General features: G+C 37.3%; 2 protein-coding genes across 2 annotated transcripts in view; both read left to right on the top strand.

Annotated features, from left to right (window-relative positions):
• Nucleotides 1-9,966, top strand: part of dok4 (docking protein 4) — a 29,170-nt gene extending 19,204 nt beyond the window's left edge. Inside the window, exons 3-8 of the mRNA XM_063013045.1 lie at nt 799-913; nt 1,759-1,878; nt 5,242-5,431; nt 8,939-9,077; nt 9,513-9,630; nt 9,721-9,966. Of these exons, the coding sequence (XP_062869115.1) occupies nt 799-913; nt 1,759-1,878; nt 5,242-5,431; nt 8,939-9,077; nt 9,513-9,630; nt 9,721-9,848 (810 nt within the window). The 3' untranslated portion in view covers nt 9,849-9,966. The remainder of the gene's footprint in view (nt 1-798; nt 914-1,758; nt 1,879-5,241; nt 5,432-8,938; nt 9,078-9,512; nt 9,631-9,720) is intronic.
• Nucleotides 9,967-15,873: 5,907 nt separating this feature from the next.
• dnaaf1 (dynein axonemal assembly factor 1) lies at nt 15,874-22,997 on the top strand. Its single transcript, XM_063013050.1, has 10 exons — nt 15,874-16,028; nt 17,222-17,363; nt 18,160-18,251; nt 18,387-18,608; nt 19,528-19,694; nt 19,780-19,901; nt 20,768-20,934; nt 21,030-21,625; nt 21,817-21,870; nt 22,456-22,997. The coding sequence occupies exons 1-10, from the start codon at nt 15,980-15,982 to the stop codon at nt 22,720-22,722; spliced, it is 1,878 nt and encodes a 625-aa protein (XP_062869120.1). The 5' UTR covers nt 15,874-15,979; the 3' UTR covers nt 22,723-22,997.
• Nucleotides 22,998-24,198: the final 1,201 nt, after the last annotated feature.

Below are 24,198 nucleotides of genomic sequence, written 5' to 3'. Positions count from 1 at the left end.
ATATGCCTTCAACTGAAAAGTACTGTTTATAGCCATGATATGTGGACATCTGACCATGTTGGTCATTCCATTTCAAAACCATGGCCATCAATATAATGTTGCCTTCCTTGTGGTAAAGCAGCCTTCTCTTTTCTAGAAAGTCTCTGAAATTTTGTCCCAATTCAGTTAAAAAGGCATTTGTAAAAGAGCATCAGGCACTGAGATTGGGTGAAAATAATTTTACTTGAACATTTTAATTAATTAGTAAATAATTATTATTATTATTATTTATTATAATATTACTTGATTATCATTTTGCAACTTTTCCCACTACATATTTAAGTATTTTCACTAACATATTGAAAAAAAAGAAACTTGGAACAGGATGTTAAGCTGGGGCAACTAGTAGAGTGATCATCATCATCATGATTTATCACCAGTCACTGTCTGTAAGGAGTTTTGAATGCTCTATTTGTGTCTGCATGGGTTTCATCTATATACTAGAGTTTCTCCAGTCTCCCAAAAACATGCTGAGGGTGCTTAATAAATCAATTATAAATGCAAAGCTTAATAATAATAACTTTTTAAGCCTTGTGAAGCAGGTGGGAGCACCAAAAACCTGAAATTATGCAGAGTAATTTGCTTTCAGGACTGGAGTAGGGAAACCCTGGGTTACTACAGTATTATTTAAAACAGTAACAAAATAACAAAGTTCTGAATAGCTTTAAAAAAGAGACATAAAGCATTGCATTTAATTCCTGTATTAACCGTAAATGTATAGATGATAACATATTATTTGCATGGCCTTAATGCCTACAGGTGACAGAAATCAGTAATGTAAAAAATGTGACAAGACTACCACGGGACACCAAGCGCCAAGCTGTGGCTATTGTATTCACAGATGATACCTCCCGCACATTTACCTGTGAATCAGGTAAGCCATCACTATCTTTAGTTATACTTACCACTACACATTAAAAGTACCATAAGAATGTGGTATGATTCCAAATCGAACATTACATTTTTATCACCTTTTTAGCCTTTAGTCACAGCCACTTGCTTCTCAAGTCATTAAGAGTAAAAGGTGAAGTCACAGTGGGTACTCTAGCCATTTCCTAATCTGGTTCTTTGCCTAAGGGGGATGACTTAAGAGTTATAAGGAACTGAACTGGGCCAGAGGTATGTTTAGTGTATTTAAGATGTGACCTTCTTTAGGCCTGTGCTTCTCTTTAATATAAACCCTGACTTTAGAATGCATCTTTCACTTGATTTTGATTTGTTCAGTTGAAAGGCTCCCACATCGATAGACGTTACAAAGAAGTGAATGTTTTTGTGGACAAACGTAACAGCTAATCCTGAAGTTTATTACACAGGTGTTACCTTTAAAAAATTTGGAGATTTGGCTAGATAATGTGTTGCAAGAAATAAATGGTATTCTAATAGTTATGAGCATGAATGCTTTCTGAATCTTACTTTTTTATAGGTCAACTATAAAAAAAAGTAATGGTTTTAAAATGCAAAAATAAAAGGCTAAATACTAAATAAAGTCACTGTATACAGAAGGCTCTAGGGATTTGTTTTGAGCAAAATTATTGTAAGGATAAGGATTGATCAAATTACACAACCGGCCTACTGCAGCAATTCATATCATGTTTACATTTCCTTTTTTGAATTATTGTCAGTGAAGAATTTAATATATGTTCAAAGACATTTTAAACAATATAGCCTCTCCTGTGACTCTCTGACTATGTTTCTGTCTGTGTGTGTTTCATTCTTTAGAGCTTGAGGCTGAGGAGTGGTTTAAGACTTTATCCATTGAGTGTCTGGGCACCCGGCTGAATGACATCAGTTTGGGTGAACCTGACCTTCTGGCAGCTGGAGTTCAGTGCGAGCACACAGGTAGGACATGTGATATGCAAAGGGAATTGAAAATACTGGTAATAATATACTATACAGTTAAAAGCAAACATATTGGCATCACTGCACTTCTTTTAGAAAATGAACCACAACGAAATTGTTGCAAGTACAAATGCTTTAGTTGTAACAGACTCAGTCTTCCCCTGTGCTTTGCACATGGATTGTTTGCATTCTGCACACCCACTTAGTCAAAACCTCTTCCCTCTGATTCATCCTTTAGTTCAGCGGTCCCCAGCCTTTTTTGCACCAAGGACTGGTTTCATATAAAATATAATTGAACGGACCTGCGGTGGCGAGAGGATTTAAAAATAGAATAACTACACTGCTTACAAATGAGCTTTTTCACTGCAATGAGACGCTGCTTCCACCTGGGGGTGATATGAGACGATAAACAAACGTGTGTTGTAAATGGAAGCAGTGTTTTCCTTGCTGATGTATCTCTAATTCAGGGGTGGGCAATTACGTTTTCCAAGGGGCCACATAAAAAACTGTTACTGTTGTGGAGGGCCAGACCAATAGGGTGAACTTCATTCTGCTCAATATTAATACGATTTATTTTATTGCCTAAATTTTACAGTTCTGTCAAAATATTTAAGATGTGATATAATATTTATAATATGTTTCTAAATATCGTCTCAGTTCTGTTCACCGACACATTACGGTGAAGCTGGATACACTCGTCTCACACACACGTAAATCCAAACTTTCGGAAATTTGAAGAAATAGCGCTCCCATCAAAATAAAAACAAACCTGTTATAAGGCATGTGTGATGTACATTTATTTATGTTGGTTTACGTTCCGGTTAGGGATCATAATAAATGACCCGGTCTGTGGCCCGGTGGTTGGGGACCACTGCTTTAGTTCATCATGCCCAGCTGTTTCACATATCTTCCCAGATTGGTCTGTGTATTTAGAACCCCCTCTGTCCTGTTCCCTTTGTCCAGCATTATTGATTACTATGATCTTGTGTTATACCTCTTAAATATTCTTTTAGTTATCTCTCTAGTTTTGTGTACTAAGTGTCCCTTTGCCAGTTCCAGCTGGTTCCTTGGGCCCTCTTTTAGTTCCAGTCAGTTTATTCAGTCTCTGTTTAAGCCAGCTCCCTGACTCCACTGCCAGTTGCAGCAGAATCCCTAACTCTTCTGCCAATTCCATTTAGCCCCCTGACTTCTCTGTCAGTTCCAGCCGGCTCCCCACCTTCTCTGTCAGTTCCAGCCAGCTCCCTGACTTCTCTGCCAGTCCCAGCCAGTCCCCTGACTCCTCTGCCAGTCCAAGCCAGTCGCCTGGTTGCTCTGCTGGTTTCAGACAATCCCCTCACTCTTCTGCTGGTTTCAGACAATCCCTTGGCCTTCTTGTCTCAACCGGACAACCCCCCAGTGGTCCTCTAGCTGCTTCCAGATGGCTTTCTAAAGTGTTCACCACTTCTGAAAGGCTCTTCAGGACCCTCACCATCTCAAGGCAGCTCACCTGGACAAATGCTGGCCCCTGACAACTCTTTTGAACTAGTGCTTGCCCAAACCAGCTCCCCTGATCCACGCTCTTTGTTATTCCCAGTCCAATTCAATTTGACTTCCCAGACGTGTCCCTAGTCCCAGCTGGCTCCTTAGACTCTTTGCCAGTCTCAAATGGCTCTCTAGACTTGTGGCCGTCCCCTACCTGCTCTCCAGCCTTGTTCCTTCCACCACTAGTAGCATTCCAACAACCCCAGCAGTGAAACATTTGTTCTTTAGGACCCAGAACATCCCTTGGCCCAGTTCCTGTGGCCTATTGAAGCATTTGCACTTGCAACAATTTTCTGGGAGAAGTAGTGCGTTTTCTGAAAGACGTGCAGTGGTTCAAATATTTTGGCCATGACTGTAAATGTTTATACCACCAAAATAATTTAGGTATAGTGCATGCTGAAGTAGCATAATTGGCCCTGCTTTGTATAAGGGAGATGATTACATTCCTGCCCTCCTTATCAATCAGACATGTAATCTTATGTGTAAAGAGTGAAGTAAAGCCTTTATTTTGGCAGGTAGAGCAACAAAAGTAAACATACCACTAGTGAACATACTTCTGTTTTACATTTTTCATAACTTTAATACAATGTTTTTAGTAAAAATCGTATAATCAGCACAGTAATTTGAGTAAATTGTTAAATCTTTTAACAGTGTATGTGAATTTTACAACCCCAAATCAGAAAAAGTTGGGACAGTATGGAAATTTTACAAAAAAAAACCCACAGTGTTTTTTACATTTACTTTGACTTGTATTTGATTGCAGACAGTATAAACCCAACATATTTCATGTTTTGTCTGGTTAACTTCATTTCATTGGTAATCTATTGGACTTGTTGCTGATAACAGTCTCACTGGTTCTTTTCATCTTTGGTCTGGATCACATATACCAAAATATGTCAAAAATATTTATTTGTTTGCTACACTATACATTTCTGCTGTGTGATGGTCCATGCTAGATGCCTCCAAGCCCAGAGAACATAATGCTGCTTGTGGACACAGTTAACATAGGGCTTATTTTTTGCACAAAAAGTTGCAAGTGGCATTTGTGCATGTAACTCTGTATTGTAATGCTTGACAAAGGTTTGCCAAAGTAATCCCTCACCCATGTTGTTATATCAGCTATTGATGAATGACGGTTCTTGTTGCAGTGCCACCTGAGGGATCAGAGATCATGGGTGTTTAGTTTAGGCTTGCGCCCTTGTCTTTTATGCACTGAAATTCCTCGGGATTAATTGAATTGTTTAATGATATTATGCACTGTAGTGGAGGAATTATACAAATTATTTTCAATATTTCTTAGAGGAATATTGTTTTGAAACATTTCAACTACTTTTCTCATGCATTTGTTGACAAACTGAAAATTGTCTACCCATTTTTGCTCCTCAAAGCCTTTCGTGAATACTGCTTTTGTACCAAATCAGGATTACAATCACCTGTTGACATCACCTATTTAAAATGAAATCATTACTTATATATTTTTATATCTTATTATTAGCCCTAAATTGCCCCATTCCAACTTTTGGAATGTGTTGCAGGCCTGAATGAAATGGATGTACATTAACAAAGAAAATTAAGTTGACCAGACAGAAAATGAAATATCTTGTGTTCATACTGTATTTCATATTTGGGGTTATAGAATTTCTTAATATTTGGCGCTACTGAAATGCAAATAAGCACATTTTTTGTGTTTTTTGTTTTCTACAAAAGTTCTTATTCTGATTCAGACATGCATTCAGCATGTGAATTTGATCATCTGAATGTCTTTCAAATACACCTAAACAAGTACTGGCTGTGTTTTTGTACTTGGTTTAATTCAACAGGTTTGTTTTATTTTGGTTGCAGAACGTTTTAACGTGTTTTTGCTGCCCTGTCCTAACCTGGACATCTACGGCGAGTGCATGATGCAGATCACACATGAAAACATTTACCTGTGGGATATACACAATCCCCGCACAAAACTGGTCACGTGGCCCCTCTGCTCATTGCGACGATATGGTCGTGATGCCACCCGCTTCACCTTTGAGGCTGGCAGGTAAGACAGATATTTTGTAGTAAATATATAATATAAAGTGTAGGGCATTGTGTAAATTTGCAACACAGACCTTGTGTTAAAATGTTGTGTTTAAAAGAATAGGATGAAGGACAGGCAGGAGGGCTAAGGGAGGATTTTATACACAAAAGATTATCGTGTATCATAAAACTGAAGCTGTGTCGCCCACTGTTTCTGGTTTTATGTTAAAGAGACAAAAACATATGACATGACAGACACAATAACTGACATTTTAGGAAAAAGAACGCTTAAAGGGTTTTTGGCTCGTGTCCAGTTTACATCATTCAGGACCCTACACTAGCTGTTGGTAACAATTAGGTTTTAAGTCATAAGTTTACTTTTAGCTAGCTGTTTAGAATATCTACTTTGTACACGTAAAAAGGGACATCGAGACATGATAAATATTTGAGATGAACAAACAATAAGCGAAGCAAGATAACAAAGGAAACTAGAGGTTCACACAACAGGAACAAACTAGGAGCATACAAACAAAGAATATTTAGAAACACATGGGCAAATCTAAAAATGTGATTACAGGAAACTTGGAAAAACAAGAACAAAGACAGAACCCAACTTACCCTATGCTAAGCTAACCTATGCTAATGCTAACGATACAAAATGCTAACCTAAAGCTAAGCACAGAACAGATCCCTAATCTAAACTAGTCTTACCTACACTAGAACAAAACAATGCTAAGCCTGCTAAAAGCTCAGCAAAGCAAACTAAACAACAAAATACAGAGGGACAGCAAACAGAGCACAGACCAGAGCAAGGACATGAACAGAGCCAAGACCACACACAATAACCAACAAGGGAAGACTAAACACAATGGGTTAAATATACACAGGGTAATCAGGACAGACATGAGGAGTATGTAAGGTCTACCTTTGAAGCCACTTGCCTCTTTGCTTGACATTATAGAATAAATCTAAATAAATCAGCCAAGAAATTGGAAAAATAATTGTGGCCTTCCACAAGTCTGGTACATCCTAGGGAGCAATTTCCAAATGCCTATGTCTACTACATTTATCTGTTTGAATGATAATATGCAAGTTTAAACACTACTTGACCACGCAGCCATTAAATGGTTCAGGGAAGAGACACTTTCTGGACAAACTGTCACAAACAGACTTTTTGAGGGTGGCATGAGGACCCGACGTCCTGTTGTGGGACCTGTGCTCAAAGCTCAGCAGCTAGATTGGCATACACCAGAGAACTCCCTGTTCTTCTCACAGATGAGTGCAGTTTCACATTGGGCACGATAGAGACTTGAAAGGGTGTGGAGATGCCGTGGTTAACATTATGCTGAGATCTCTCCAGATTTGTATCTTTTCATAATACTGTATTTTGAACAGTAGATAGTGAATGAATAAATTATTTGTGATCTTACACAGAGAAAGTTCTTTTTGAACTGATTGGCATTTTTTTCCTGAAGTTTGGCACAAGGTGGTGAGCCATCATTGCTTGTAAAGACTGTTCCTTTGGTGGATCCTCCGTTTTTACCCAATCAGGATTCCCAACCTGTTACCAATTTACCTGCTTATTAACTTATTACTCTGTCCCAGCTTCTTGGAGTGTTTTGCAAGCATAAAATGTGTTTCTATTTACAAAATACAGTGTTGATCAGTGAAAATGTAGGAAATATTTTCTTTAAATAAAGAAATACTTTGTCAGTTAAATAAAGATTTAAGAGAAGTAACTAATCACAGGATATGGCACCCAACTTTTTGGAAACAGGGCTTGTACATTCATTATACCCACTTCATGTGCATCTATTACCAAACACACTAATAATACTTTTTATCTTGTCTATTGTATTGGAGTCAGTGACAGTGTGAAAGTATGAGCCAGGCCAGCAGTTTTCTAAAAAAGAGACAGAGCTATTGAACTGAGGACCTCATAAAGAGATTGATTAAATAGATTGGAGGAAAACTGAATAGTGGATGAGGTGTACTTACCGTCCTCTGACACTGATCAAATAATAAAAAATAGGATTAACAACGCCTCTAGGTTGCCCATGAAAGGACAAAGATAACGTTAAATGAAATTAAATGTAATGAGTCACTGCCTCCTAGTGGCAATATAGCCAATATTACCAATAACAATATGACGATTACATTACTTTTCTCATCAGTATAATTGTTATTTTCTATATTTGTAGTATAAAAATGATAATGCAAACGTTTGTAAAATTTCATGTTTTGTTTAAAAAATAAATTAACATGTTTTAGGAAATACACTGTTATATCAAATGCACAATTACCATTCATTTTTAAATATAACATATTGAAGCATAGTATAAAAATGTTGTATGTCTTTTCTCATGTAAAATAGTTTTTTTCTAATAATCTAACTTTGTGTAAAGTTATTATGTGAACATGCATTGAAAAGATGTCATCTTGAAGGCAGCATCTGTTGCTCTAAAGTCTTAATGTACTTATTTGTGGTAATGCTGCCATCACATAAGTGTAAATGACCTTTGCCAAGGGGACTGACACAACCCCATACCATGACAGACCCTGGCTTTTGGACTTGCTGATAGCAATCTGGATGACGCTTTTTGTCTTTGATGGTTAAAGGGCTTCTTTTAACAAACTTAATGTGGCATTTGTAAATGTAACTTCATATTGTAGTGCTTGACAAATTTTTGACAACATAATCCCTTGCCATAATGTGGTTATATTATTTACTGATAAATAATGGTTCTTAATGCAGTGCCGTCTGAGGGTGATCAAGCGTGTTTAGACTTGTTAACAAACTGGAGATCCTCTGCCCATCATTGCTCTTCAAAGACTCAGCCTTTCATGTAAACATGCTTTTGTACCAAATCATGATTACAATTACCTGTTGACATCACCTGTTTGAAATAAATTTTTTCCCCTCATTACTAGTCCTAAATAGCCTGAAATGCAGGAATTGATGTATATTAACAAATGAAATTAAGTTGACCAGACAAAACATGACATGCTTTTTATTATTTGTATCTTCCATACTGTCCCACCTTTTACTGATTTGGGATTGTAATTGCAAAGGTGTTTAATGGGTGATTGATGGGGCTGGGGACATGGCTCTGTGCAGTCAGTGCAAACTCGTCCATTGTCTTTTTCATTTTTTTGCTTTGTGTACAAGGGCACATGCTCAGGTCATGCTGTAACGAAAAAGAGTCTTGCCCAAACTATTGGCACGAATTTAGATGCATACAATTTATGATATATAATGCATTGTTTACACCTAGAAACATCAAGTGTGGCTGAAACACCTGAACTAGTATAAATAACTTAAATAACTAGTTATTTGGATGGTTGGCCATGTAATTTTTGTCTTTATGAAAATCAACAAATTTGGGAGTTCATTTCAGATTGTGCATATTTTATTCAAATTCAGAAACTGACCATTCACATTTTATAGTATATTGATTAACTCTGTGGTAACCTGAGGCAACTTTTTGGTCATTAATTAGTTTTATTATTTGTTTCTGTCTTTGTTTAGAATGTGTGACAGCGGTGAGGGTCTATACACTTTCCAGACGCGAGAAGGGGAGCAGATCTATCAAAGGGTCCACTCTTCCACACTGTCAATTGCTGAACAGCACAAGAAAGTCCTCATGGAGATGGAGAAGAACAGCAGGGTAAAGAGTATCTGGTGATATATACACTATCATATTTATCTAACATATTTACCAAATGTTTAGGCAAATGCTGGTTTTTAGCTACCCACTACTCCATTTATCAGTGGGAATTAACCTTTATTGGACCATCACTAATTTGAAATTTTTGAGTGGTCAATTATTGTTGCTTGTAAATGTTTTAGATATATATTTTCTGGTTAATTTCTGACTATGGGACTACTGCTGTCTAAATGAAGTGGTAAAATGAAGGTGGTTTAAAGCTCTGTTAACACTACTGAGCAAAATGCAGTTACACTTACTTACACTGTTGTGGTGAAAGTGATCTGCTCAGTAGGGTCCATTGATGGTCCTTTTTCACTGATGGATGAAGAAGTCATACAAATTGTGCATATGCAAAATATTCATCCTTGTTCCTTTTTTCTTCTACTATTTAAGCTCTTATCCAAAGGCTCAGAAGCAAGCTCCTACCCCTGTATCCCCACAGCTATCTTGCCACGAAGTGCCTTCTGGCACCACATTACAGGAACGCAAGAGGGAATAGACTCCAGTATTGGTAAAGATCTTTTATTGAAGTGTATAAAGCTATAGAACGTTACCTCAATAACCACATGCTTACCTTTGCCTCCCCTGTATGTTTCTCTAGGCGACATGTTCACTGCTTCTCAGCCAGGAGCAGAATCAGAACTTTTCTCCACACACCATTCCTCAGAACACCATTCCACACTTCCGATGAGCCACAGCCGCAAACATCCTACACACTTCTCCACTTAGCCGAATCACCTAGGGGCTTTATGAACAAAGTTATCACAAGACTGTCCTCTGCCCCAACCACGCCCAAGTGTAACTGGAAGCACATCCTGAGAGGAAAAGGACTGTGATGTGTGGAATATTATGGTTGGAAAATTTTTTCCACATAAAACAATATGGCACAAGTTCTATGTTCTTTTTTTCAAGTAAATGAAGTTCACTGTTTAGTTTTTATGGGTCACCGGTCTCTCTTACATGCACAGTCTCCATTACTGTCTGTGTATTAGTGCACGTCTCTATCAGCTGTGGAACAATTTAAGATTAGTAGCAGGCCTGTCCTTAGTGTAGACTACTTAGACTTCTAGTAAGGAGTAATGCAATACACAGGCTTCCATTTGAACCTTGTAAATGGACAAATCTGGTCAGTCAAGTTCAAAAGCAACTGATGCCCAGAGTTACCTGTATTGATAACGTCCCTGAGTTGCACCTTTTCACACGACATAATAATTTTGTATTACAAAACTGATGCTATTTTAAGAAAGAATTTTGACTGTCTTGGCTGATTCATTTCTTAATCAAATTTTGTTGAGGTGAGGTACATAGGTGTTATAAGACTACCTAGATATCTAGTTACAGACTGCATCCCCATGTCAGGAAAAAAATTCTTATTTTTAACTAAATTAAATTCAAGCTTTAGAATTACTATGGGTAATACTAAGTCCATCTGAACCGGCAAATTTTCTCAAGGGAGAGAGGTTTTTTTTGTGTTTTTCCATATAGAGACATTCTGGGAAGTTGTTTTGTCTCCCTCCAAACCTAACTGAAGCCATGGTATAGTTTAAAAAGCTAAAAAAAAAAAAATGAAATATAGACAAGAACAAGTGTTTTCTATGTTTTTTTTTTAAATAAAAGTAGTCAAACTAGCCATATTTACAGTGTATCACAAAAGTGAGTACACCCCTCACATTTCTGCAAATATTTCATTATATCTTTTCATGGGACAACACTATAGACATGAAACTTGGATATAACTTAGAGTAGTCAGTGTACAGCTTGTATAGCAGTGTAGATTTACTGTCTTCTGAAAATAACTCAACACACAGCCATTAATGTCTAAATAGCTGGCAACATAAGTGAGTACACCCCACAGTGAACATGTCCAAATTGTGCCCAAATGTGTCGTTGTCCCTCCCTGGTGTCATGTGTCAAGGTCCCAGGTGTAAATGGGGAGCAGGGCTGTTAAATTTGGTGTTTTGGGTACAATTCTCTCATACTGGCCACTGGATATTCAACATGGCACCTCATGGCAAAGAACTCTCTGAGGATGTGAGAAATAGAATTGTTGCACTCCACAAAGATGGCCTGAGCTATAAGAAGATTGCTAACACCCTGAAACTGAGCTACAGCATGGTGGCCAAGGTCATACAGCGGTTTTCCAGGACAGGTTCCACTCGGAACAGGCTTCGCCAGGGTCGACCAAAGAAGTTGAGTCCACGTGTTCGGCGTCATATCCAGAGGTTGGCTTTAAAAAATAGACACATGAGTGCTGCCAGCATTGCTGCAGAGGTTGAAGACGTGGGAGGTCAGCCTGTCAGTGCTCAGACCATACGCCGCACACTGCATCAACTCGGTCTGCATGGTCGTCATCCCAGAAGGAAGGTGACGCACAAGAAAGCCAGCAAACAGTTTGCTGAAAACAAGCAGTCCAAGAACATGGATTACTGGAATGCCCTGTGGTCTGACGAGACCAAGATAAACTTGTTTGGCTCAGATGGTGTCCAGCATGTGTGGCGGCGCCCTGGTGAGAAGTACCAAGACAACTGTATCTTGCCTACAGTCAAGCATGGTGGTGGTAGCATCATGGTCTTGGGCTGCATGAGTGTTGCTGGCACTGGGGAGCTGCAGTTCATTGAGGGAAACATGTATTTCAACATGTACTGTGACATTCTGAAACAGAGCATGATCCCCTCCCTTCGAAAACTGGGCCTCATGGCAGTTTCCCAACAGGATAACGACCCCAAACACAACCTCCAAGATGACAACTGCCTTGCTGAGGAAGCTGAAGGTAAAGGTGATGGACTAAACCCAATTGAGCACCTGTGGCGCATCCTCAAGTGGAAGGTGGAGGAGTTCAAAGTGTCTAACATCCACAAGCTCCGTGATGTCATCATGGAGGAGTGGAAGAGGATTCCAGTAGCAACCTGTGCAGCTCTGGTGAATTCCATGCCCAGGAGGGTTAAGGCAGTGCTGGATAATAATGGTGGTCACACAAAATATTGACACTTTGGGCACAATTTGGACATGTTCACTGTGGGGTGTACTCACTTATGTTGCCAGCCATTTAGACATTAATGGCTGTGTGTTGAGTTATTTTCAGAAGACAGTAAATCTACACTGCTATACAAGCTGTACACTGACTACTCTAAGTTATATCCAAGTTTCATGTCTATAGTGTTGTCCCATGAAAAGATATAATGAAATATTTGCAGAAATGTGAGGGGTGTACTCACTTTTGTGATACACTGTATATGGGTACAAAGAAGTCAATAGCTATAGTCAAACAAAATCACTAACAAATAACTTCTAATGGCATAACTAACTTATTTTACACCACCAAATGAATATTTCTTATATAATTAAGCAAAACCCTATTTCCAGAAAGGTTGGGGCATTTTGTACAACAAAAAACAAGAATCAGTGCTTTGTCATTTTCATTTTTTATTTTTTTTTGCTTTTTTCTGTACAATACAGTCAATGTAAACGTCTTATGTGGAGGAAGAGGACACCATCTTGTTGTTTGTAGTGTGTTACTCCAATTCATAAAAGCTGCAACATCCTGTAACTGTTAAGTAATCTAGGTCAGGGCTTTTCAAACCCTGGGTCGTGAGTGACACTTAGGTGGGTCGTGAGTTGAAAAAATGGGTCACAGAGAAAAAATAAATATTAAATGAACTAGTATGTGAACGCCCCCTTGTGGAGGCTTTTTGTTACAAATTGTATAGAGAGAGTAAGATACATTGTGTTGCCTGGGACGCGTAAAAAATCATGGACAAAATGTGGGTTTGAAATGTTTGAAAAACCCTGATCTAGGTAGCTGCTGGCATACAGTAATTAATGTCATTAATATACTCTAATTGATCTTCTGAGGGATGCGGGATCAAGTCATTTTACTAGGACAGAAGTATCCTGTGGGTCATAGACTCCAAACTACTGTGGAGGTGGCTAGGTCATGTAGTTTACACATTTTATGCATTTACTTTGACAAACAAAGCACAAATTGCATTTGCTACAGTTACCAATGTTTGGCAACCCAAAATTCCTGCCGTACAATGAATTACAATAGCACCGTGAACAAAATGAGGGCAATATTTGCTCAGCCAACAGGTCTGGTGTTGTTGTGGCTCACCTTTTCTAAAGCAGTTATTTATTAAAGTCAAACATTTCTCAAGTGAAACTATTTAGCTCTGTTTATGTTTGTCACATGGAAACACTGGCATACAGAACTCTCCCAGAATAACCTGAAGACCTTTGTTAAGGTTCTTTCTTTTGTTTCATCAATTTTACATTAGGAAAAGTTGGATATGATTTTGTATCAAATATTTTGCAGGAGTTTTTAAATTATTTAATTATATTGCTTTTGCATAGTAAATTTAGGGATTTTGATTACAGCTGATATATTTTTTTAATTACTGCAGATCTATTTATTACTCATCCCAATACTCATTTACTGCTACCATTTTATACAGAACAACCACTTATAAAATTAAAGGAACATAAGTGTTTTTTAAGCCAACTTGTTTTTATCTAAACTCAACACCTAAACAAATTTAGCTCCTCCTACATTATTCTCTCCTAAGTTATGGCAATACGAAAAAATGCTAAAAAATCACGATGATGTGACTTTATGTTTGTGTCAGTATTAGCCTTAGCACTTCTACTGGTTCTCTAAACTCTTAATGAGCTATCTTCTGTCCAACACTATTTACTGTATGCTCACTAACAAAGATTTAGATTTTTTTTTTTTTCATAAACAGCTGAAATGGCTTGTGAACTGTCTATGCCCACTTGTTAAAAAGAACCAGTTCAGATGGAGGATTTGCTTGCTATTTAGAAATGACTTTTTCATGTGTGCAGTGCATGCACAAGCACAATTTACTAAAAATTATTATGTTTATTGTCAGCTCTTGGAATGTAAAGAGAAAAAAATCCCTAAAAGCCCCAACCACTCGAAGATCTTATATGTGATGTTTTGGTCAAAGCCCATAAATAGGTTGTTTTATCTGTATAATTTTTGTTAACCCAGAATTTATTATGCTGCAGTGCACTGTGTAAAACAGTCTTTATAACTGTCTAACTGTCTAATGCTTATTCAATGCTGGAGTTAATAATCATGCATGCAAATGCACAGACACATTCTACAAACTCTGTATCATTTATGTACAAATAAGGGCTAATTTTACCTGCACATGGTTCTCTTCTGAAGAGCTCTATGTAAAATGTTTTTGTCACCCCACTAGCACATGTATATAAACTATTTATTTCACATCAAATGATTGTAAGTCAGTCAGCAAATGGAAAGCTACTGTTTGTGTATCTGTTTGTAGCTATTGTTAGATGACAATAAAATGTCAGTGGACTGCAAAACAATTGTGGCGTGTTCTGTCCCGTTCTTTATAGGGTTCTTACTGTATGGTGGGGTTCACCTTCAAATAATGGTGTCCACATGTACTGACTTGTTAAGTTAACAGTGGTTAATACCCATGAATAAAATGTTGTATATTGTAGAGCATGTTTACCGTGTGCAGTAGTGTCACAAACACATTATTAAGTGTAAATATAGGTTTTATTTGTACCTTTTTTTATTAGTTTATTAGTGCTTTTATTTGTTTTCTGTTTTTTTATATTTTAATGTAGAAACCCTTTTTCTCACATAAGAATAACTGAGCTTTCCAAGAAAATGTGTCTGCTTATTTATAATTTATAAAACTATTTTAACCCACAAGTCTTAATTACTTGAATGTTTTATATAAAATAACGTCAGCTACCATAGAAGAGTTATAGTTTGATATGCTCTTCCGTAATTTTACTTGCATTTTCATTTACATTTTCAGCATTTAGCAGACGCTTTTATCCAAAGCGACTTACAGTATACAGTCTAAGCAATTGAGAGTTAAGGGCCTTGCTCAAGGGCCCAACAGTGGCAACCTGGCAGTGGTGGGGTTTAAACCAGCAACCTTCTGCTTGCTAGGCCAGTACCTTAACCGCTAGGCTACAACCACTCACTTGTGTGGTCAAAACTTCATTCATATGTTTTTTAGTAATCACGTCAAACTTGTCAGACTTTCTGTAGGTAAGGTGCCATCCTAAAACCATGTATGCAAAGCAAGAATGATTTGTGGATTTATCAAAGGGCAAAATGCACTCACACATGTAGGGAAAATGTAGAGTTACCAGTCTACCTACTGACATGTTTTTGGAGGGCAGGAGGAAGCTGGGGACCCACACAGACACAGGGAGAACATGTGAAATTCCTCACAGACAGTGACAAGAGGTAAGGATCAAACTCAGATCTGACAAGCACACATACCAGAACCACACTGCAGAGTACATGCAGAATGTTACAAAGTAGGACTAAATTATTTGCAATCTTGCACTGATTGTGTCAAACCTCAGAGAATTGTCAAAATAGTGCAGCGCAATCCATCTTTGACTAAGACTTTTGTGGCTCCTACTTTTACACCCAATCTGTTGTGGAATCCTTCAAATCGGTGTAATTTAAACATTCACTACACATTTCACACTTATTTTGCACCTGTGTTCTAGGTGTGTTGCAGACGTTTATATCCAGTTGAAGTAATAGGAAATGTTGAATTTGGAAAAAATACAATGCAGTGTGCAAACCACAACGACAACAAGCGATTACAAGTTGTGTTGTGTGAACACTACTGCGCGATCTAACGACTTTAGTCACAGCACTTGAGGGGCGGGGCTTACACTGCTGGTATCCACGGAAACAAGACAAACTTTACTCTCTACTGTTTCTCAGACGATTGCTGTATTCAGTTTGCAACGACCGTTACGAATTAAATCATTTTATTATTGCATTAGGTCAGTATTTATAATACAGTTTGTCATCTGAATTAGATTAATTCAACATGCAAAACAAAGTGAGTGAAACAGCAAGCGCTGGAGATGGAAAAGAAGGTGCGTATAATAAGAGACCGAAGTAAACACAACAATTTAATAACCAACATGTAATTATATAATACAATATAATGGGTTTAGTTACATTACTATTCATAATTTGCTAGAACTATCAAGTTTCATCGTGTTTATGTATCGTTTTAACAAATGTAGTTAATAATCTAGTAACAGAAAGTCACACAGGGCTAATCTTGTTCTTTACAGTTAAACTGTATCTTATGAAACTTTATATTAATGATGTCTATGTCAATAAAAAGTACATATCAACACAAACCGTGCTTTTTCATCTTTAAACATTGCAACAAAGTGTGGATTGTCGATAGGAATCTGGCAATCTTTGGCAACAGATTAAAAAGAACACTGATCAGTGGACAAGTTGGTGGGGTTGTGTTTTAATCTGCACACAAAATCTTACACATTGTGCTCGAACTAGTAGACATTTGAATTTATAACACTATTTAGTATATAAGATGGTATTTTTAATAAAATGTGTGTAGAATGATACAGTTTAATGTAGATATGTGCATGTATTTTTCACTTTCAACTCGTCTGGCCATGAAGTCCTTGTTTGTCAAGTGATTATTGTTGCCACTGACACATTTGTCACAGCATTTTTCAAGTCATTTTGTAATTTTTTTGCAGTAACAGAGTTTTTCGTGTTCTGATGAGATTGTTCAATAAATGTGACATAGCAGTAATAACTAAATATCTACTTTTCTAAATAATACATCATTAATTTTCCTTTTTCATTTGCTGTATCATTTAGCTGATAAAGACTTAAATTAAAGCAAAATCTAGCTCTGCAGAAAAATATCCTTATTTGGAACTTTGAGCTCTGTCATTTATATTAAAGTTCACTGTTACAAATGTCCACTGTCTGGGTAAAAATTTAGTAATGATCCAAAATATAAATTTTTTATGTGAAGTATGGACAATGAGTAAGGTACGAAGATGAGCGCAATAACCCCTAAAACACCTTTGCTGATATTTCACAGTGGTTTTAGTTTTTAAACTGTACATTAGATTGCTACAGCAAATTTGACAGATAAAGCTTGCATTGCAAAAAAAACATATTTACTTTTGACTGACTGTCCTTTTGGGGCAGCCATACATGTTAACCTTATTATACCTCAAAAAATGTGGAATGTGGACAGTTGTTTAGTTGGCTGTTTTTTTTGTATCATCTTATCTAGAGCAAAACCCAAGGACTGGAAGCAACACATTTGAAGATGACAAGGCACAACAAGAAGATGTGAAGATGTCAATAAATGGCACAGAAGATACTTATTTGACAAAGACAACATCGGAAAATGGGAAGCACATTTCAGGTCCCAGGTAATGTTCTGCTTTATGCTGGTAATGAGGTGAATATGTCACAACATCCACAACACAACCTTTCAGTGTAAAGGAGTGCATAGTCACGGGCCTGTAAATGCTAACTCCTGTAAACTGTTTAATGCACCTACAGTGGGCACTCAGGCATAGGACATTGAAGAAATGGAAAAAGGTTGACTGGTCCATCAAATCAAATTCTTCAGGATCATGTAGACAGCCAGGCATGTGTGAATAGTTTATCTGTAAAAGAGATGGTACCTGGATGCACTGTACAGTGATCCACTTAAGTTGAAGGGCCTGCTGCTAATGTCCTGGTGCCAGACACAACAGTTCTCCTTTAGATGTCTTGTGAAGTTCATGTCTTGATGGGTCCAAGCTGTTTTGACAGCATATTAAGCAGGTGGTTCTAATGTTTTGGCTAATTAGTGTACTAGACAATGTGGCTGTGTTACTGAAACTTATTGACAGGTGCTGCATATACTAGTATGTATGTACTGGCATTTACATAGACATGATTTATTTTGTTTTTGGGGTGTTAAGGGGTTGAGTGAAACCCTGCTATGGATGTGCTCCCTGTCCAGGGTATTCCTGCCTTCTGCACAGTGTTTCCTGTTGGAAACTAACCTACTGCATCGGACCAGATAAAGCAGTTGATGAAATTAATGAATGTTAGAGATGCAGTTTATTTTTTTCGCTATTTTTTTTTAAATGCATTAAAATGTTTAAAATTTTTATGTATTTTAGTACTTAGGTGTTTCTTTTAAAAGTAAATCCTGTTTGTATTTGTGTCATATAGAATTACCAAGAAATTATTAAGAGACCACTGCAAACAAAACAAACTTTACCTGACACCAAGACTGAATGACACACTCTACCTTCATTACAAAGGTATGAATTTTTACTCAGTACTACAGTAAAAGATTCATCAGCATATTGTAACACTGACTACTGCAATTATTAAGTATATACATAGATGTGTGCACACTGTATAACCTGTGTTGTCATGTATGTTTTTTTGTGTAGGTTTTGCCGTTATTGAGGGCTTAGAAGAGTATACAGGCTTGCGTTGTCTCTGGCTTGAGGGCAATGGAATCCAGAGAATTGAAAACCTGCAGAATCAGACAGAGCTTCGCTGTCTTTTCCTCCACCAGAACATCATCCAAACACTAGAGAACATTGAACCACTCACCAAGCTCTGCACACTTAATGTGTCAAACAACTACATCAAGGTCATCCAGAACATATGTGAGTAACACAGATCAATATACACATTTTGTTACAGTTATTATTTATTGGATTGTAACATACATGTATGTAAGTAAACACATACTACACAGATATGTCCCAAAACCTTCTAATTGCCTAGCATTTTTTGCCTTGCTTTTTAACACTCAAGGTTGTTGGACCAAATAGAAGAGTCATGTAGGACACTCAGGTGGTGCAGCAGCAAAACACGCTAGCACACCAGAGCTGACATCTTGAACTCGTCGGTTAGAATCTCAGCTCTACTACCGCCAGGCTAAGCGCCTACACGAACAGCGATTGCCTTGTTGTTCAAGGAGGGTGCCATAATGGATTTCTCATAACTGATGCAATTAGAACCTCTGCTGGCTGATTAATGGCACCTGCACAGAGAGGGATAATGCTTTGATCAGAGTGTGTCTCTCTGTACACAAAAGCTGATCCACATATGAACTCGCCATGTGCAGGTGAAAAGATGCAGTCAGCTACTGCACATGTGTCGGAGGTGTTAGTCACAGCTCTCCTCAGTCAGAGCGGAGGTCAACATCAGTAGAAAGAAAGCGTCATGCAATTGGGTAACTGGATACGACATTAAAAACATTAAAAATAGTATAAAGCAGTCCCGTCTAGTTAATTTGACAATTGCAACAGTATTTAGCATATACAACAGCATACAGCGAGTTATCTGTCTACCACAGCAGGAATAACAACAGCCAATTATTTATTTCTGCCATTATTGTCAAATTACATAACTCTAGTTAAAATTTTCATGTTGTTGCTGATTTTGATCTGAGCCTATAAATTATTAACAAATTTATGGGTTATAGGGGTTGTTGATTTTAATAAGGGCTTAAAATAGGGGCTTTGTATGTGAGACTCTTTATTAATACATTTACCTTCATTAGACTTTTTTTTTTATCAGCGAGCTTGAGTGAGCTATCTACACTGCAGATATCTCACAATGCATTGGAGAGTCTTAGTGATGTGGAGGAGCTAGGTAACTGTCCCGCCATCAGTGTTCTGGACTTGTCACACAACCGCCTCAGTGACCCAGAAATGATCACTGTACTAGAGAAGATGCCCAACTTGGTAAAAACAAACACCTCCTCAGAATGTTTGTACTAAGGAATGGTTGCTGAATTGCTGTAAATGCAACTATGTATCTATATTTCAGAGAGTGCTAAGCCTTATGGGTAATAATGTCATCAAGAAAATACCAAACTATAGAAAGTCGCTGATTATTCGACTAAGGCAGCTAACATACCTGGATGACCGACCAGTTTTTCCAAAAGAGAGGTAAACACTTGTTTGTTGCATAATGTGAATTGCAAAATGAATATAAAACCCTGTTGGGACGACATGTACATCTGCATTTATAACAAAAATCTGTGTTTTGTTATTTTTCTTGTATTATTATTAATAAATAGAAATTGGGAACTAAAATTTTAAGCTAAATGAAATATTAAGGTTTGTTTTATTTATAGAGTGTTCTACTGTTGTGTTAAAAAAATCAACAAAACATATGCCACTCAGGTGGCACAGCGGTAAAAACACACGCTGCAACCAGAGCTGGGATCTCGAATACATCATATTGAATCTCAGCTCTGCCTTGCCGGCTGAGCGGCCACATGAACAACGATTGGCCTGTTGTTCAGATGGGCAGGACTAAGCCAGATATGGGTCTCTCTCTGTCAGACTGGTGCAATTACGACCTCTGCTGGCTGATTAGAGGCACCTACACAGAGATGAGGAAAGAGTGCTCTTGGGGTGTGTCTCTCCGTACACAATGCTAGGTGGCACAACATTCGTCAATGTGTGGGTGATAAGATGCATACGGCTTGCTGCCCACATGTCGGAGGGGGCGTGGGTTAGTTTCGATCTCCTCGGTCAGAGCAGGGATCGGCATAGGCGGAGAGGAAGCATGATGCAATGGGGCAATTAGACGCGCTAAAGGGGGAAAAAGGGAAGAAAATGCATTTTTTAAAAATCAACAAAACATGGAAATAGACCGATGTGTTCAGTACTGTTTATTTTTTATATCCCATGTGAATTAAAACACAATTATAGAGACTAAGAAGAGACTGGAATGTTTGTACATGGTATTACACATGTACACTGTACCTACTACATTAATTCTATTTAATATATATGTATGCCCACAGAGCGTGTGCAGAAGCATGGGCAACGGGAGGTTTGGAAGGAGAATGCAAAGAAAGAGAAATGTGGCAAACACGAGAGAGAAGAAAAATTCAGGAGAGTCTGGATTCTATGACACTTATCAGAGAAAATGCTCTAAAGAAAAGACTAGATAAAGAACAGCAGGAGAAAGGTATGTAAATCCACATCATTATCCACAACATTATTAAAATGCTTTGATTTTTCTTTTTTCTTGCTTACATTCTAATAATAATGATTTGTCTTCAGGAATGTTTGACCCTGAAAGTATTGCTGTAGAAGATCACAACAGTATTCATGAGGAATGTAACCAGTCAGAATCAGAAACAAAGCAGAGTGACCAATTAAAACCAGACCAAATAGAGATGGACTTGCCAGTATCATATAAGGAGCACATTCAAACGATGGCGGAAACGATTCAGTCAGCACCAGAGCCAGATGAGAACGATCAGTCAATCAGTCAACCATCAGCATCGGATGTGAATCAGGTACTCCAATCAACATTGGAAGTGGAGCAAATTCTCCATTTAACTTCAGCTTCAAACAGAGTTGTGCAACTGAAATCTGAGATAGAGGATGTTCTCCAGGAAAGCTCAGATGCAAAACAGGTTCTCTCTCCAGGTGATAATGATCCCAATGACCAGTCAGGACAAAGGAATCATCTACATTTTCATATACCATCAAAAAGGAATCAGAAAACCAAAAATGAATTACATTCATATTCAGGGTCAGACTCTGAATATTCATTTCTAGTGGCTGGCACAAGTGGTTCTGTCACTGAACTTATCACGGATGATGAAATAGAGACGGTTGACTTGTCTGAAATTTCATCACTGACTATCAGAGTAAGTTGTTCAATCTAAACGATTCACTTTTATATTAGCAGTGCCTAAAGATTAGAAGCTGCATGAGGATTATGACAACATTAAAGTAAACACAAAAGATTGGAAACATTTTATATTATATGTATGTACTTGTCTATCTTGTTGTTTATCTCATCCACTTAACTGATCTATATTTGGCTGTTTATGTACAGGATTTGCCAGATTTGCAGTTTATGGACACGGACAACATACAAACAGTACCTCAGGTACAGTAAAAAGTCTATTAAAATTAATTTGTTTTTAAAGTTTAGCCCTGTGTCCAGCTGCTCAGGCATATAAACCTAATGAAGTTCCCAACAAACTGTTCTTGTGCTGAAATTTACTTTATAACAGTTTGTAAATCAGCAATGAGTGTTGCAACTAAGAAAAAAAATACTTGAGATAGGAGCTGTTCTGTAAGTCTGTTTGGCCTACTTTTTTTAATCTGTGTGATAACTGCTCCTAGTTTCCACTTTCAGAAAATATTCCAGTATTTCCAGAAATAACTGAAAATAAAGAACAGCACAATTCTAGCAAGGAAGATATTTGTAAATCTGACTTGTTGAAAAGCTTGCCTCCAATAAAAAGTGAAAAAAGTGCCTAATCAAAATTGATTACATGACCGTATACTGTATGACCAATTGCATTATCAGTGTTTATGAAAATTGCAAAGCTGCTTGATTTAAGTTACTATTAGGAATAAATATGGCTAAGTAGCTGGTTCCACTGGTTTAAAAGAGTCTCTACAGGCATTAATCCATGGACTGTAATTCTGATTCAGTAACTTACAAAAAATGTTTGCTTTTTTTTAGACTGTGCACTGTCCCAAAATTCAAGTCATATCTGAAACTGACTGTAACTCTGAACAAAAAGAAAATCTCCACATCAAGTTTACATCTGTATCAAACTGTCTGGATAAACCCCATCTCTATAGCTGTTCCACCAAAAACACAGCAACAAGGGATCCTAGTCTTCTTTTTACTAATGAGACAGAACCAGAAATAGATCCTGAGGCTGGGGATGCCTATTTTATAACAGAAGAAAAGCAAAAAAACAAACTTATTGAGGAGCTGGATTGACTCTAACCCAGGGTTCATTTCTTGACTAATATGTCTTCATTAATTATATTTGAAATTATCATACCATTTTATTGATAAATTATATACACACATGGCTAGGTACTACGTTTTGTTCATTTGTTTGTGAATTGTTTTATTCACTTTATTCTTTTACAGGTAATTAACTTCTGCACATCTGATAGCAGAATAACTGTTTACATGTTGATCTTAACAGTGCTTCAAATGTTATTTTAAAAATTATTCTCACTTAATAATAAACAAAACATGAAATCTGACCAACATTGTCCAAAGTTTGTCCAGAACTCTAGGTTCAACAACACAATAGAATGTTTATTAGTAAAACAACACTAAAGCTTAAAGAAAATGTTAAAATTTTGTTTTGCTTTTTATTGAATGAGAGTTATACTGTGGGCTAAATCAGCTAAAATACTTATCACACATGAACCAAACCCTGACATTATTCCAAAAGTAGCTGTAAAACATTTGAATAAAATAAACAAATGTACTTAAAGAGTATTGAAATTCTCTACCCACAATACAGTCAAGTGTAGAATTTTTAGCAGCAGAAAACATATATTACATAGATTGTTTTGATCATATATATATATATATATATATATATATATATATATATATATATATATATATACGTTAAATGACATGTTACCTGTGCCTTGTTTAGCGTTAATTCACTTCAGGTGGGAGTGTTTCTGTAAATCACAGTTTTACTCTCACAGATTCGCCTGCTCCTCTTAGTCCGGTTCAGTTTTCTACTGCCGTAAAATGCCAGCATACCTTTTATCTTTTCATAGGAACCTGGCTGAGGTCGCTGCACTTTTGGGCAGCGAACTGGGTTAGCCTTGTGACAGCTAGTTCTTAGTGCTTTGCCTTCCCTTTTATATCCACTTTCTCTATTGCGGGCTGCAGATGTTTTTTTTTTTTTTTTTTTTTTTTACTTAGGTTCTGTTTTTTCAGCCACTCTATTTTTACACTTTCCCTTAATTGTTAGTGGTTTTTCAAACAAGTTATTGTTAAGCATCCTGTACTACTTTTAAACTTTTCAAAAATTGCCGGTGTGAAACTTCACCTGTCACCTGAAGGCGTGGCCTTCCCTGTTACAGTTTTTTACTGATGAACCTAATTGTATTTTGTAAATGAAAACAATTTGATGCCTGCAACAAACAAAAAGTTGGGACAGGGGAATGTTTACCACTGTTAAATGACCTTCCATATTATTTACACTTTTTACTTGTGGGTGAACTAAAAAGTCTAGTTGTTGCAGTTGTGCAGGTGGAATCTTTGGTTGGTACAAGCCTTCAGCTGCTTAACAGCTGTGCTCTATGGTCATCATTGTCTGATTCTCCTTTTTATGATGTGTCATACATTTTCAATAGGAGACAGGTCTGGATTTGTAGGCAGGCCAGTCAAGCATTTACACTCTTTGTAGCATTGTAGCATTTTAAGAATGAGGCCTTG

Source organism: Trichomycterus rosablanca, chromosome 17 (genome assembly GCF_030014385.1).
Source record: "Trichomycterus rosablanca isolate fTriRos1 chromosome 17, fTriRos1.hap1, whole genome shotgun sequence".
In the NCBI taxonomy this organism is placed as follows: Eukaryota; Metazoa; Chordata; class Actinopteri; order Siluriformes; family Trichomycteridae; genus Trichomycterus; species Trichomycterus rosablanca.
The sequence above is the reverse complement of the archived record's forward strand: the minus strand, read 5'-3'. Positions and strand labels throughout refer to the sequence as shown.

Coding starts and splice junctions, on each gene's coding strand:
- dnaaf1 (XM_063013050.1), top strand. CDS start 15,980: ATGCAAAACAAAGTGAGTGAAACAGCAAGCGCTGGAGATGGAAAAGAA. Junction 19,695..19,779: donor TAGAGAAGATGCCCAACTTG/GTAAAAACAAAC, acceptor TCTATATTTCAG/AGAGTGCTAAGCCTTATGGG. Junction 20,935..21,029: donor TAAAGAACAGCAGGAGAAAG/GTATGTAAATCC, acceptor ATTTGTCTTCAG/GAATGTTTGACCCTGAAAGT.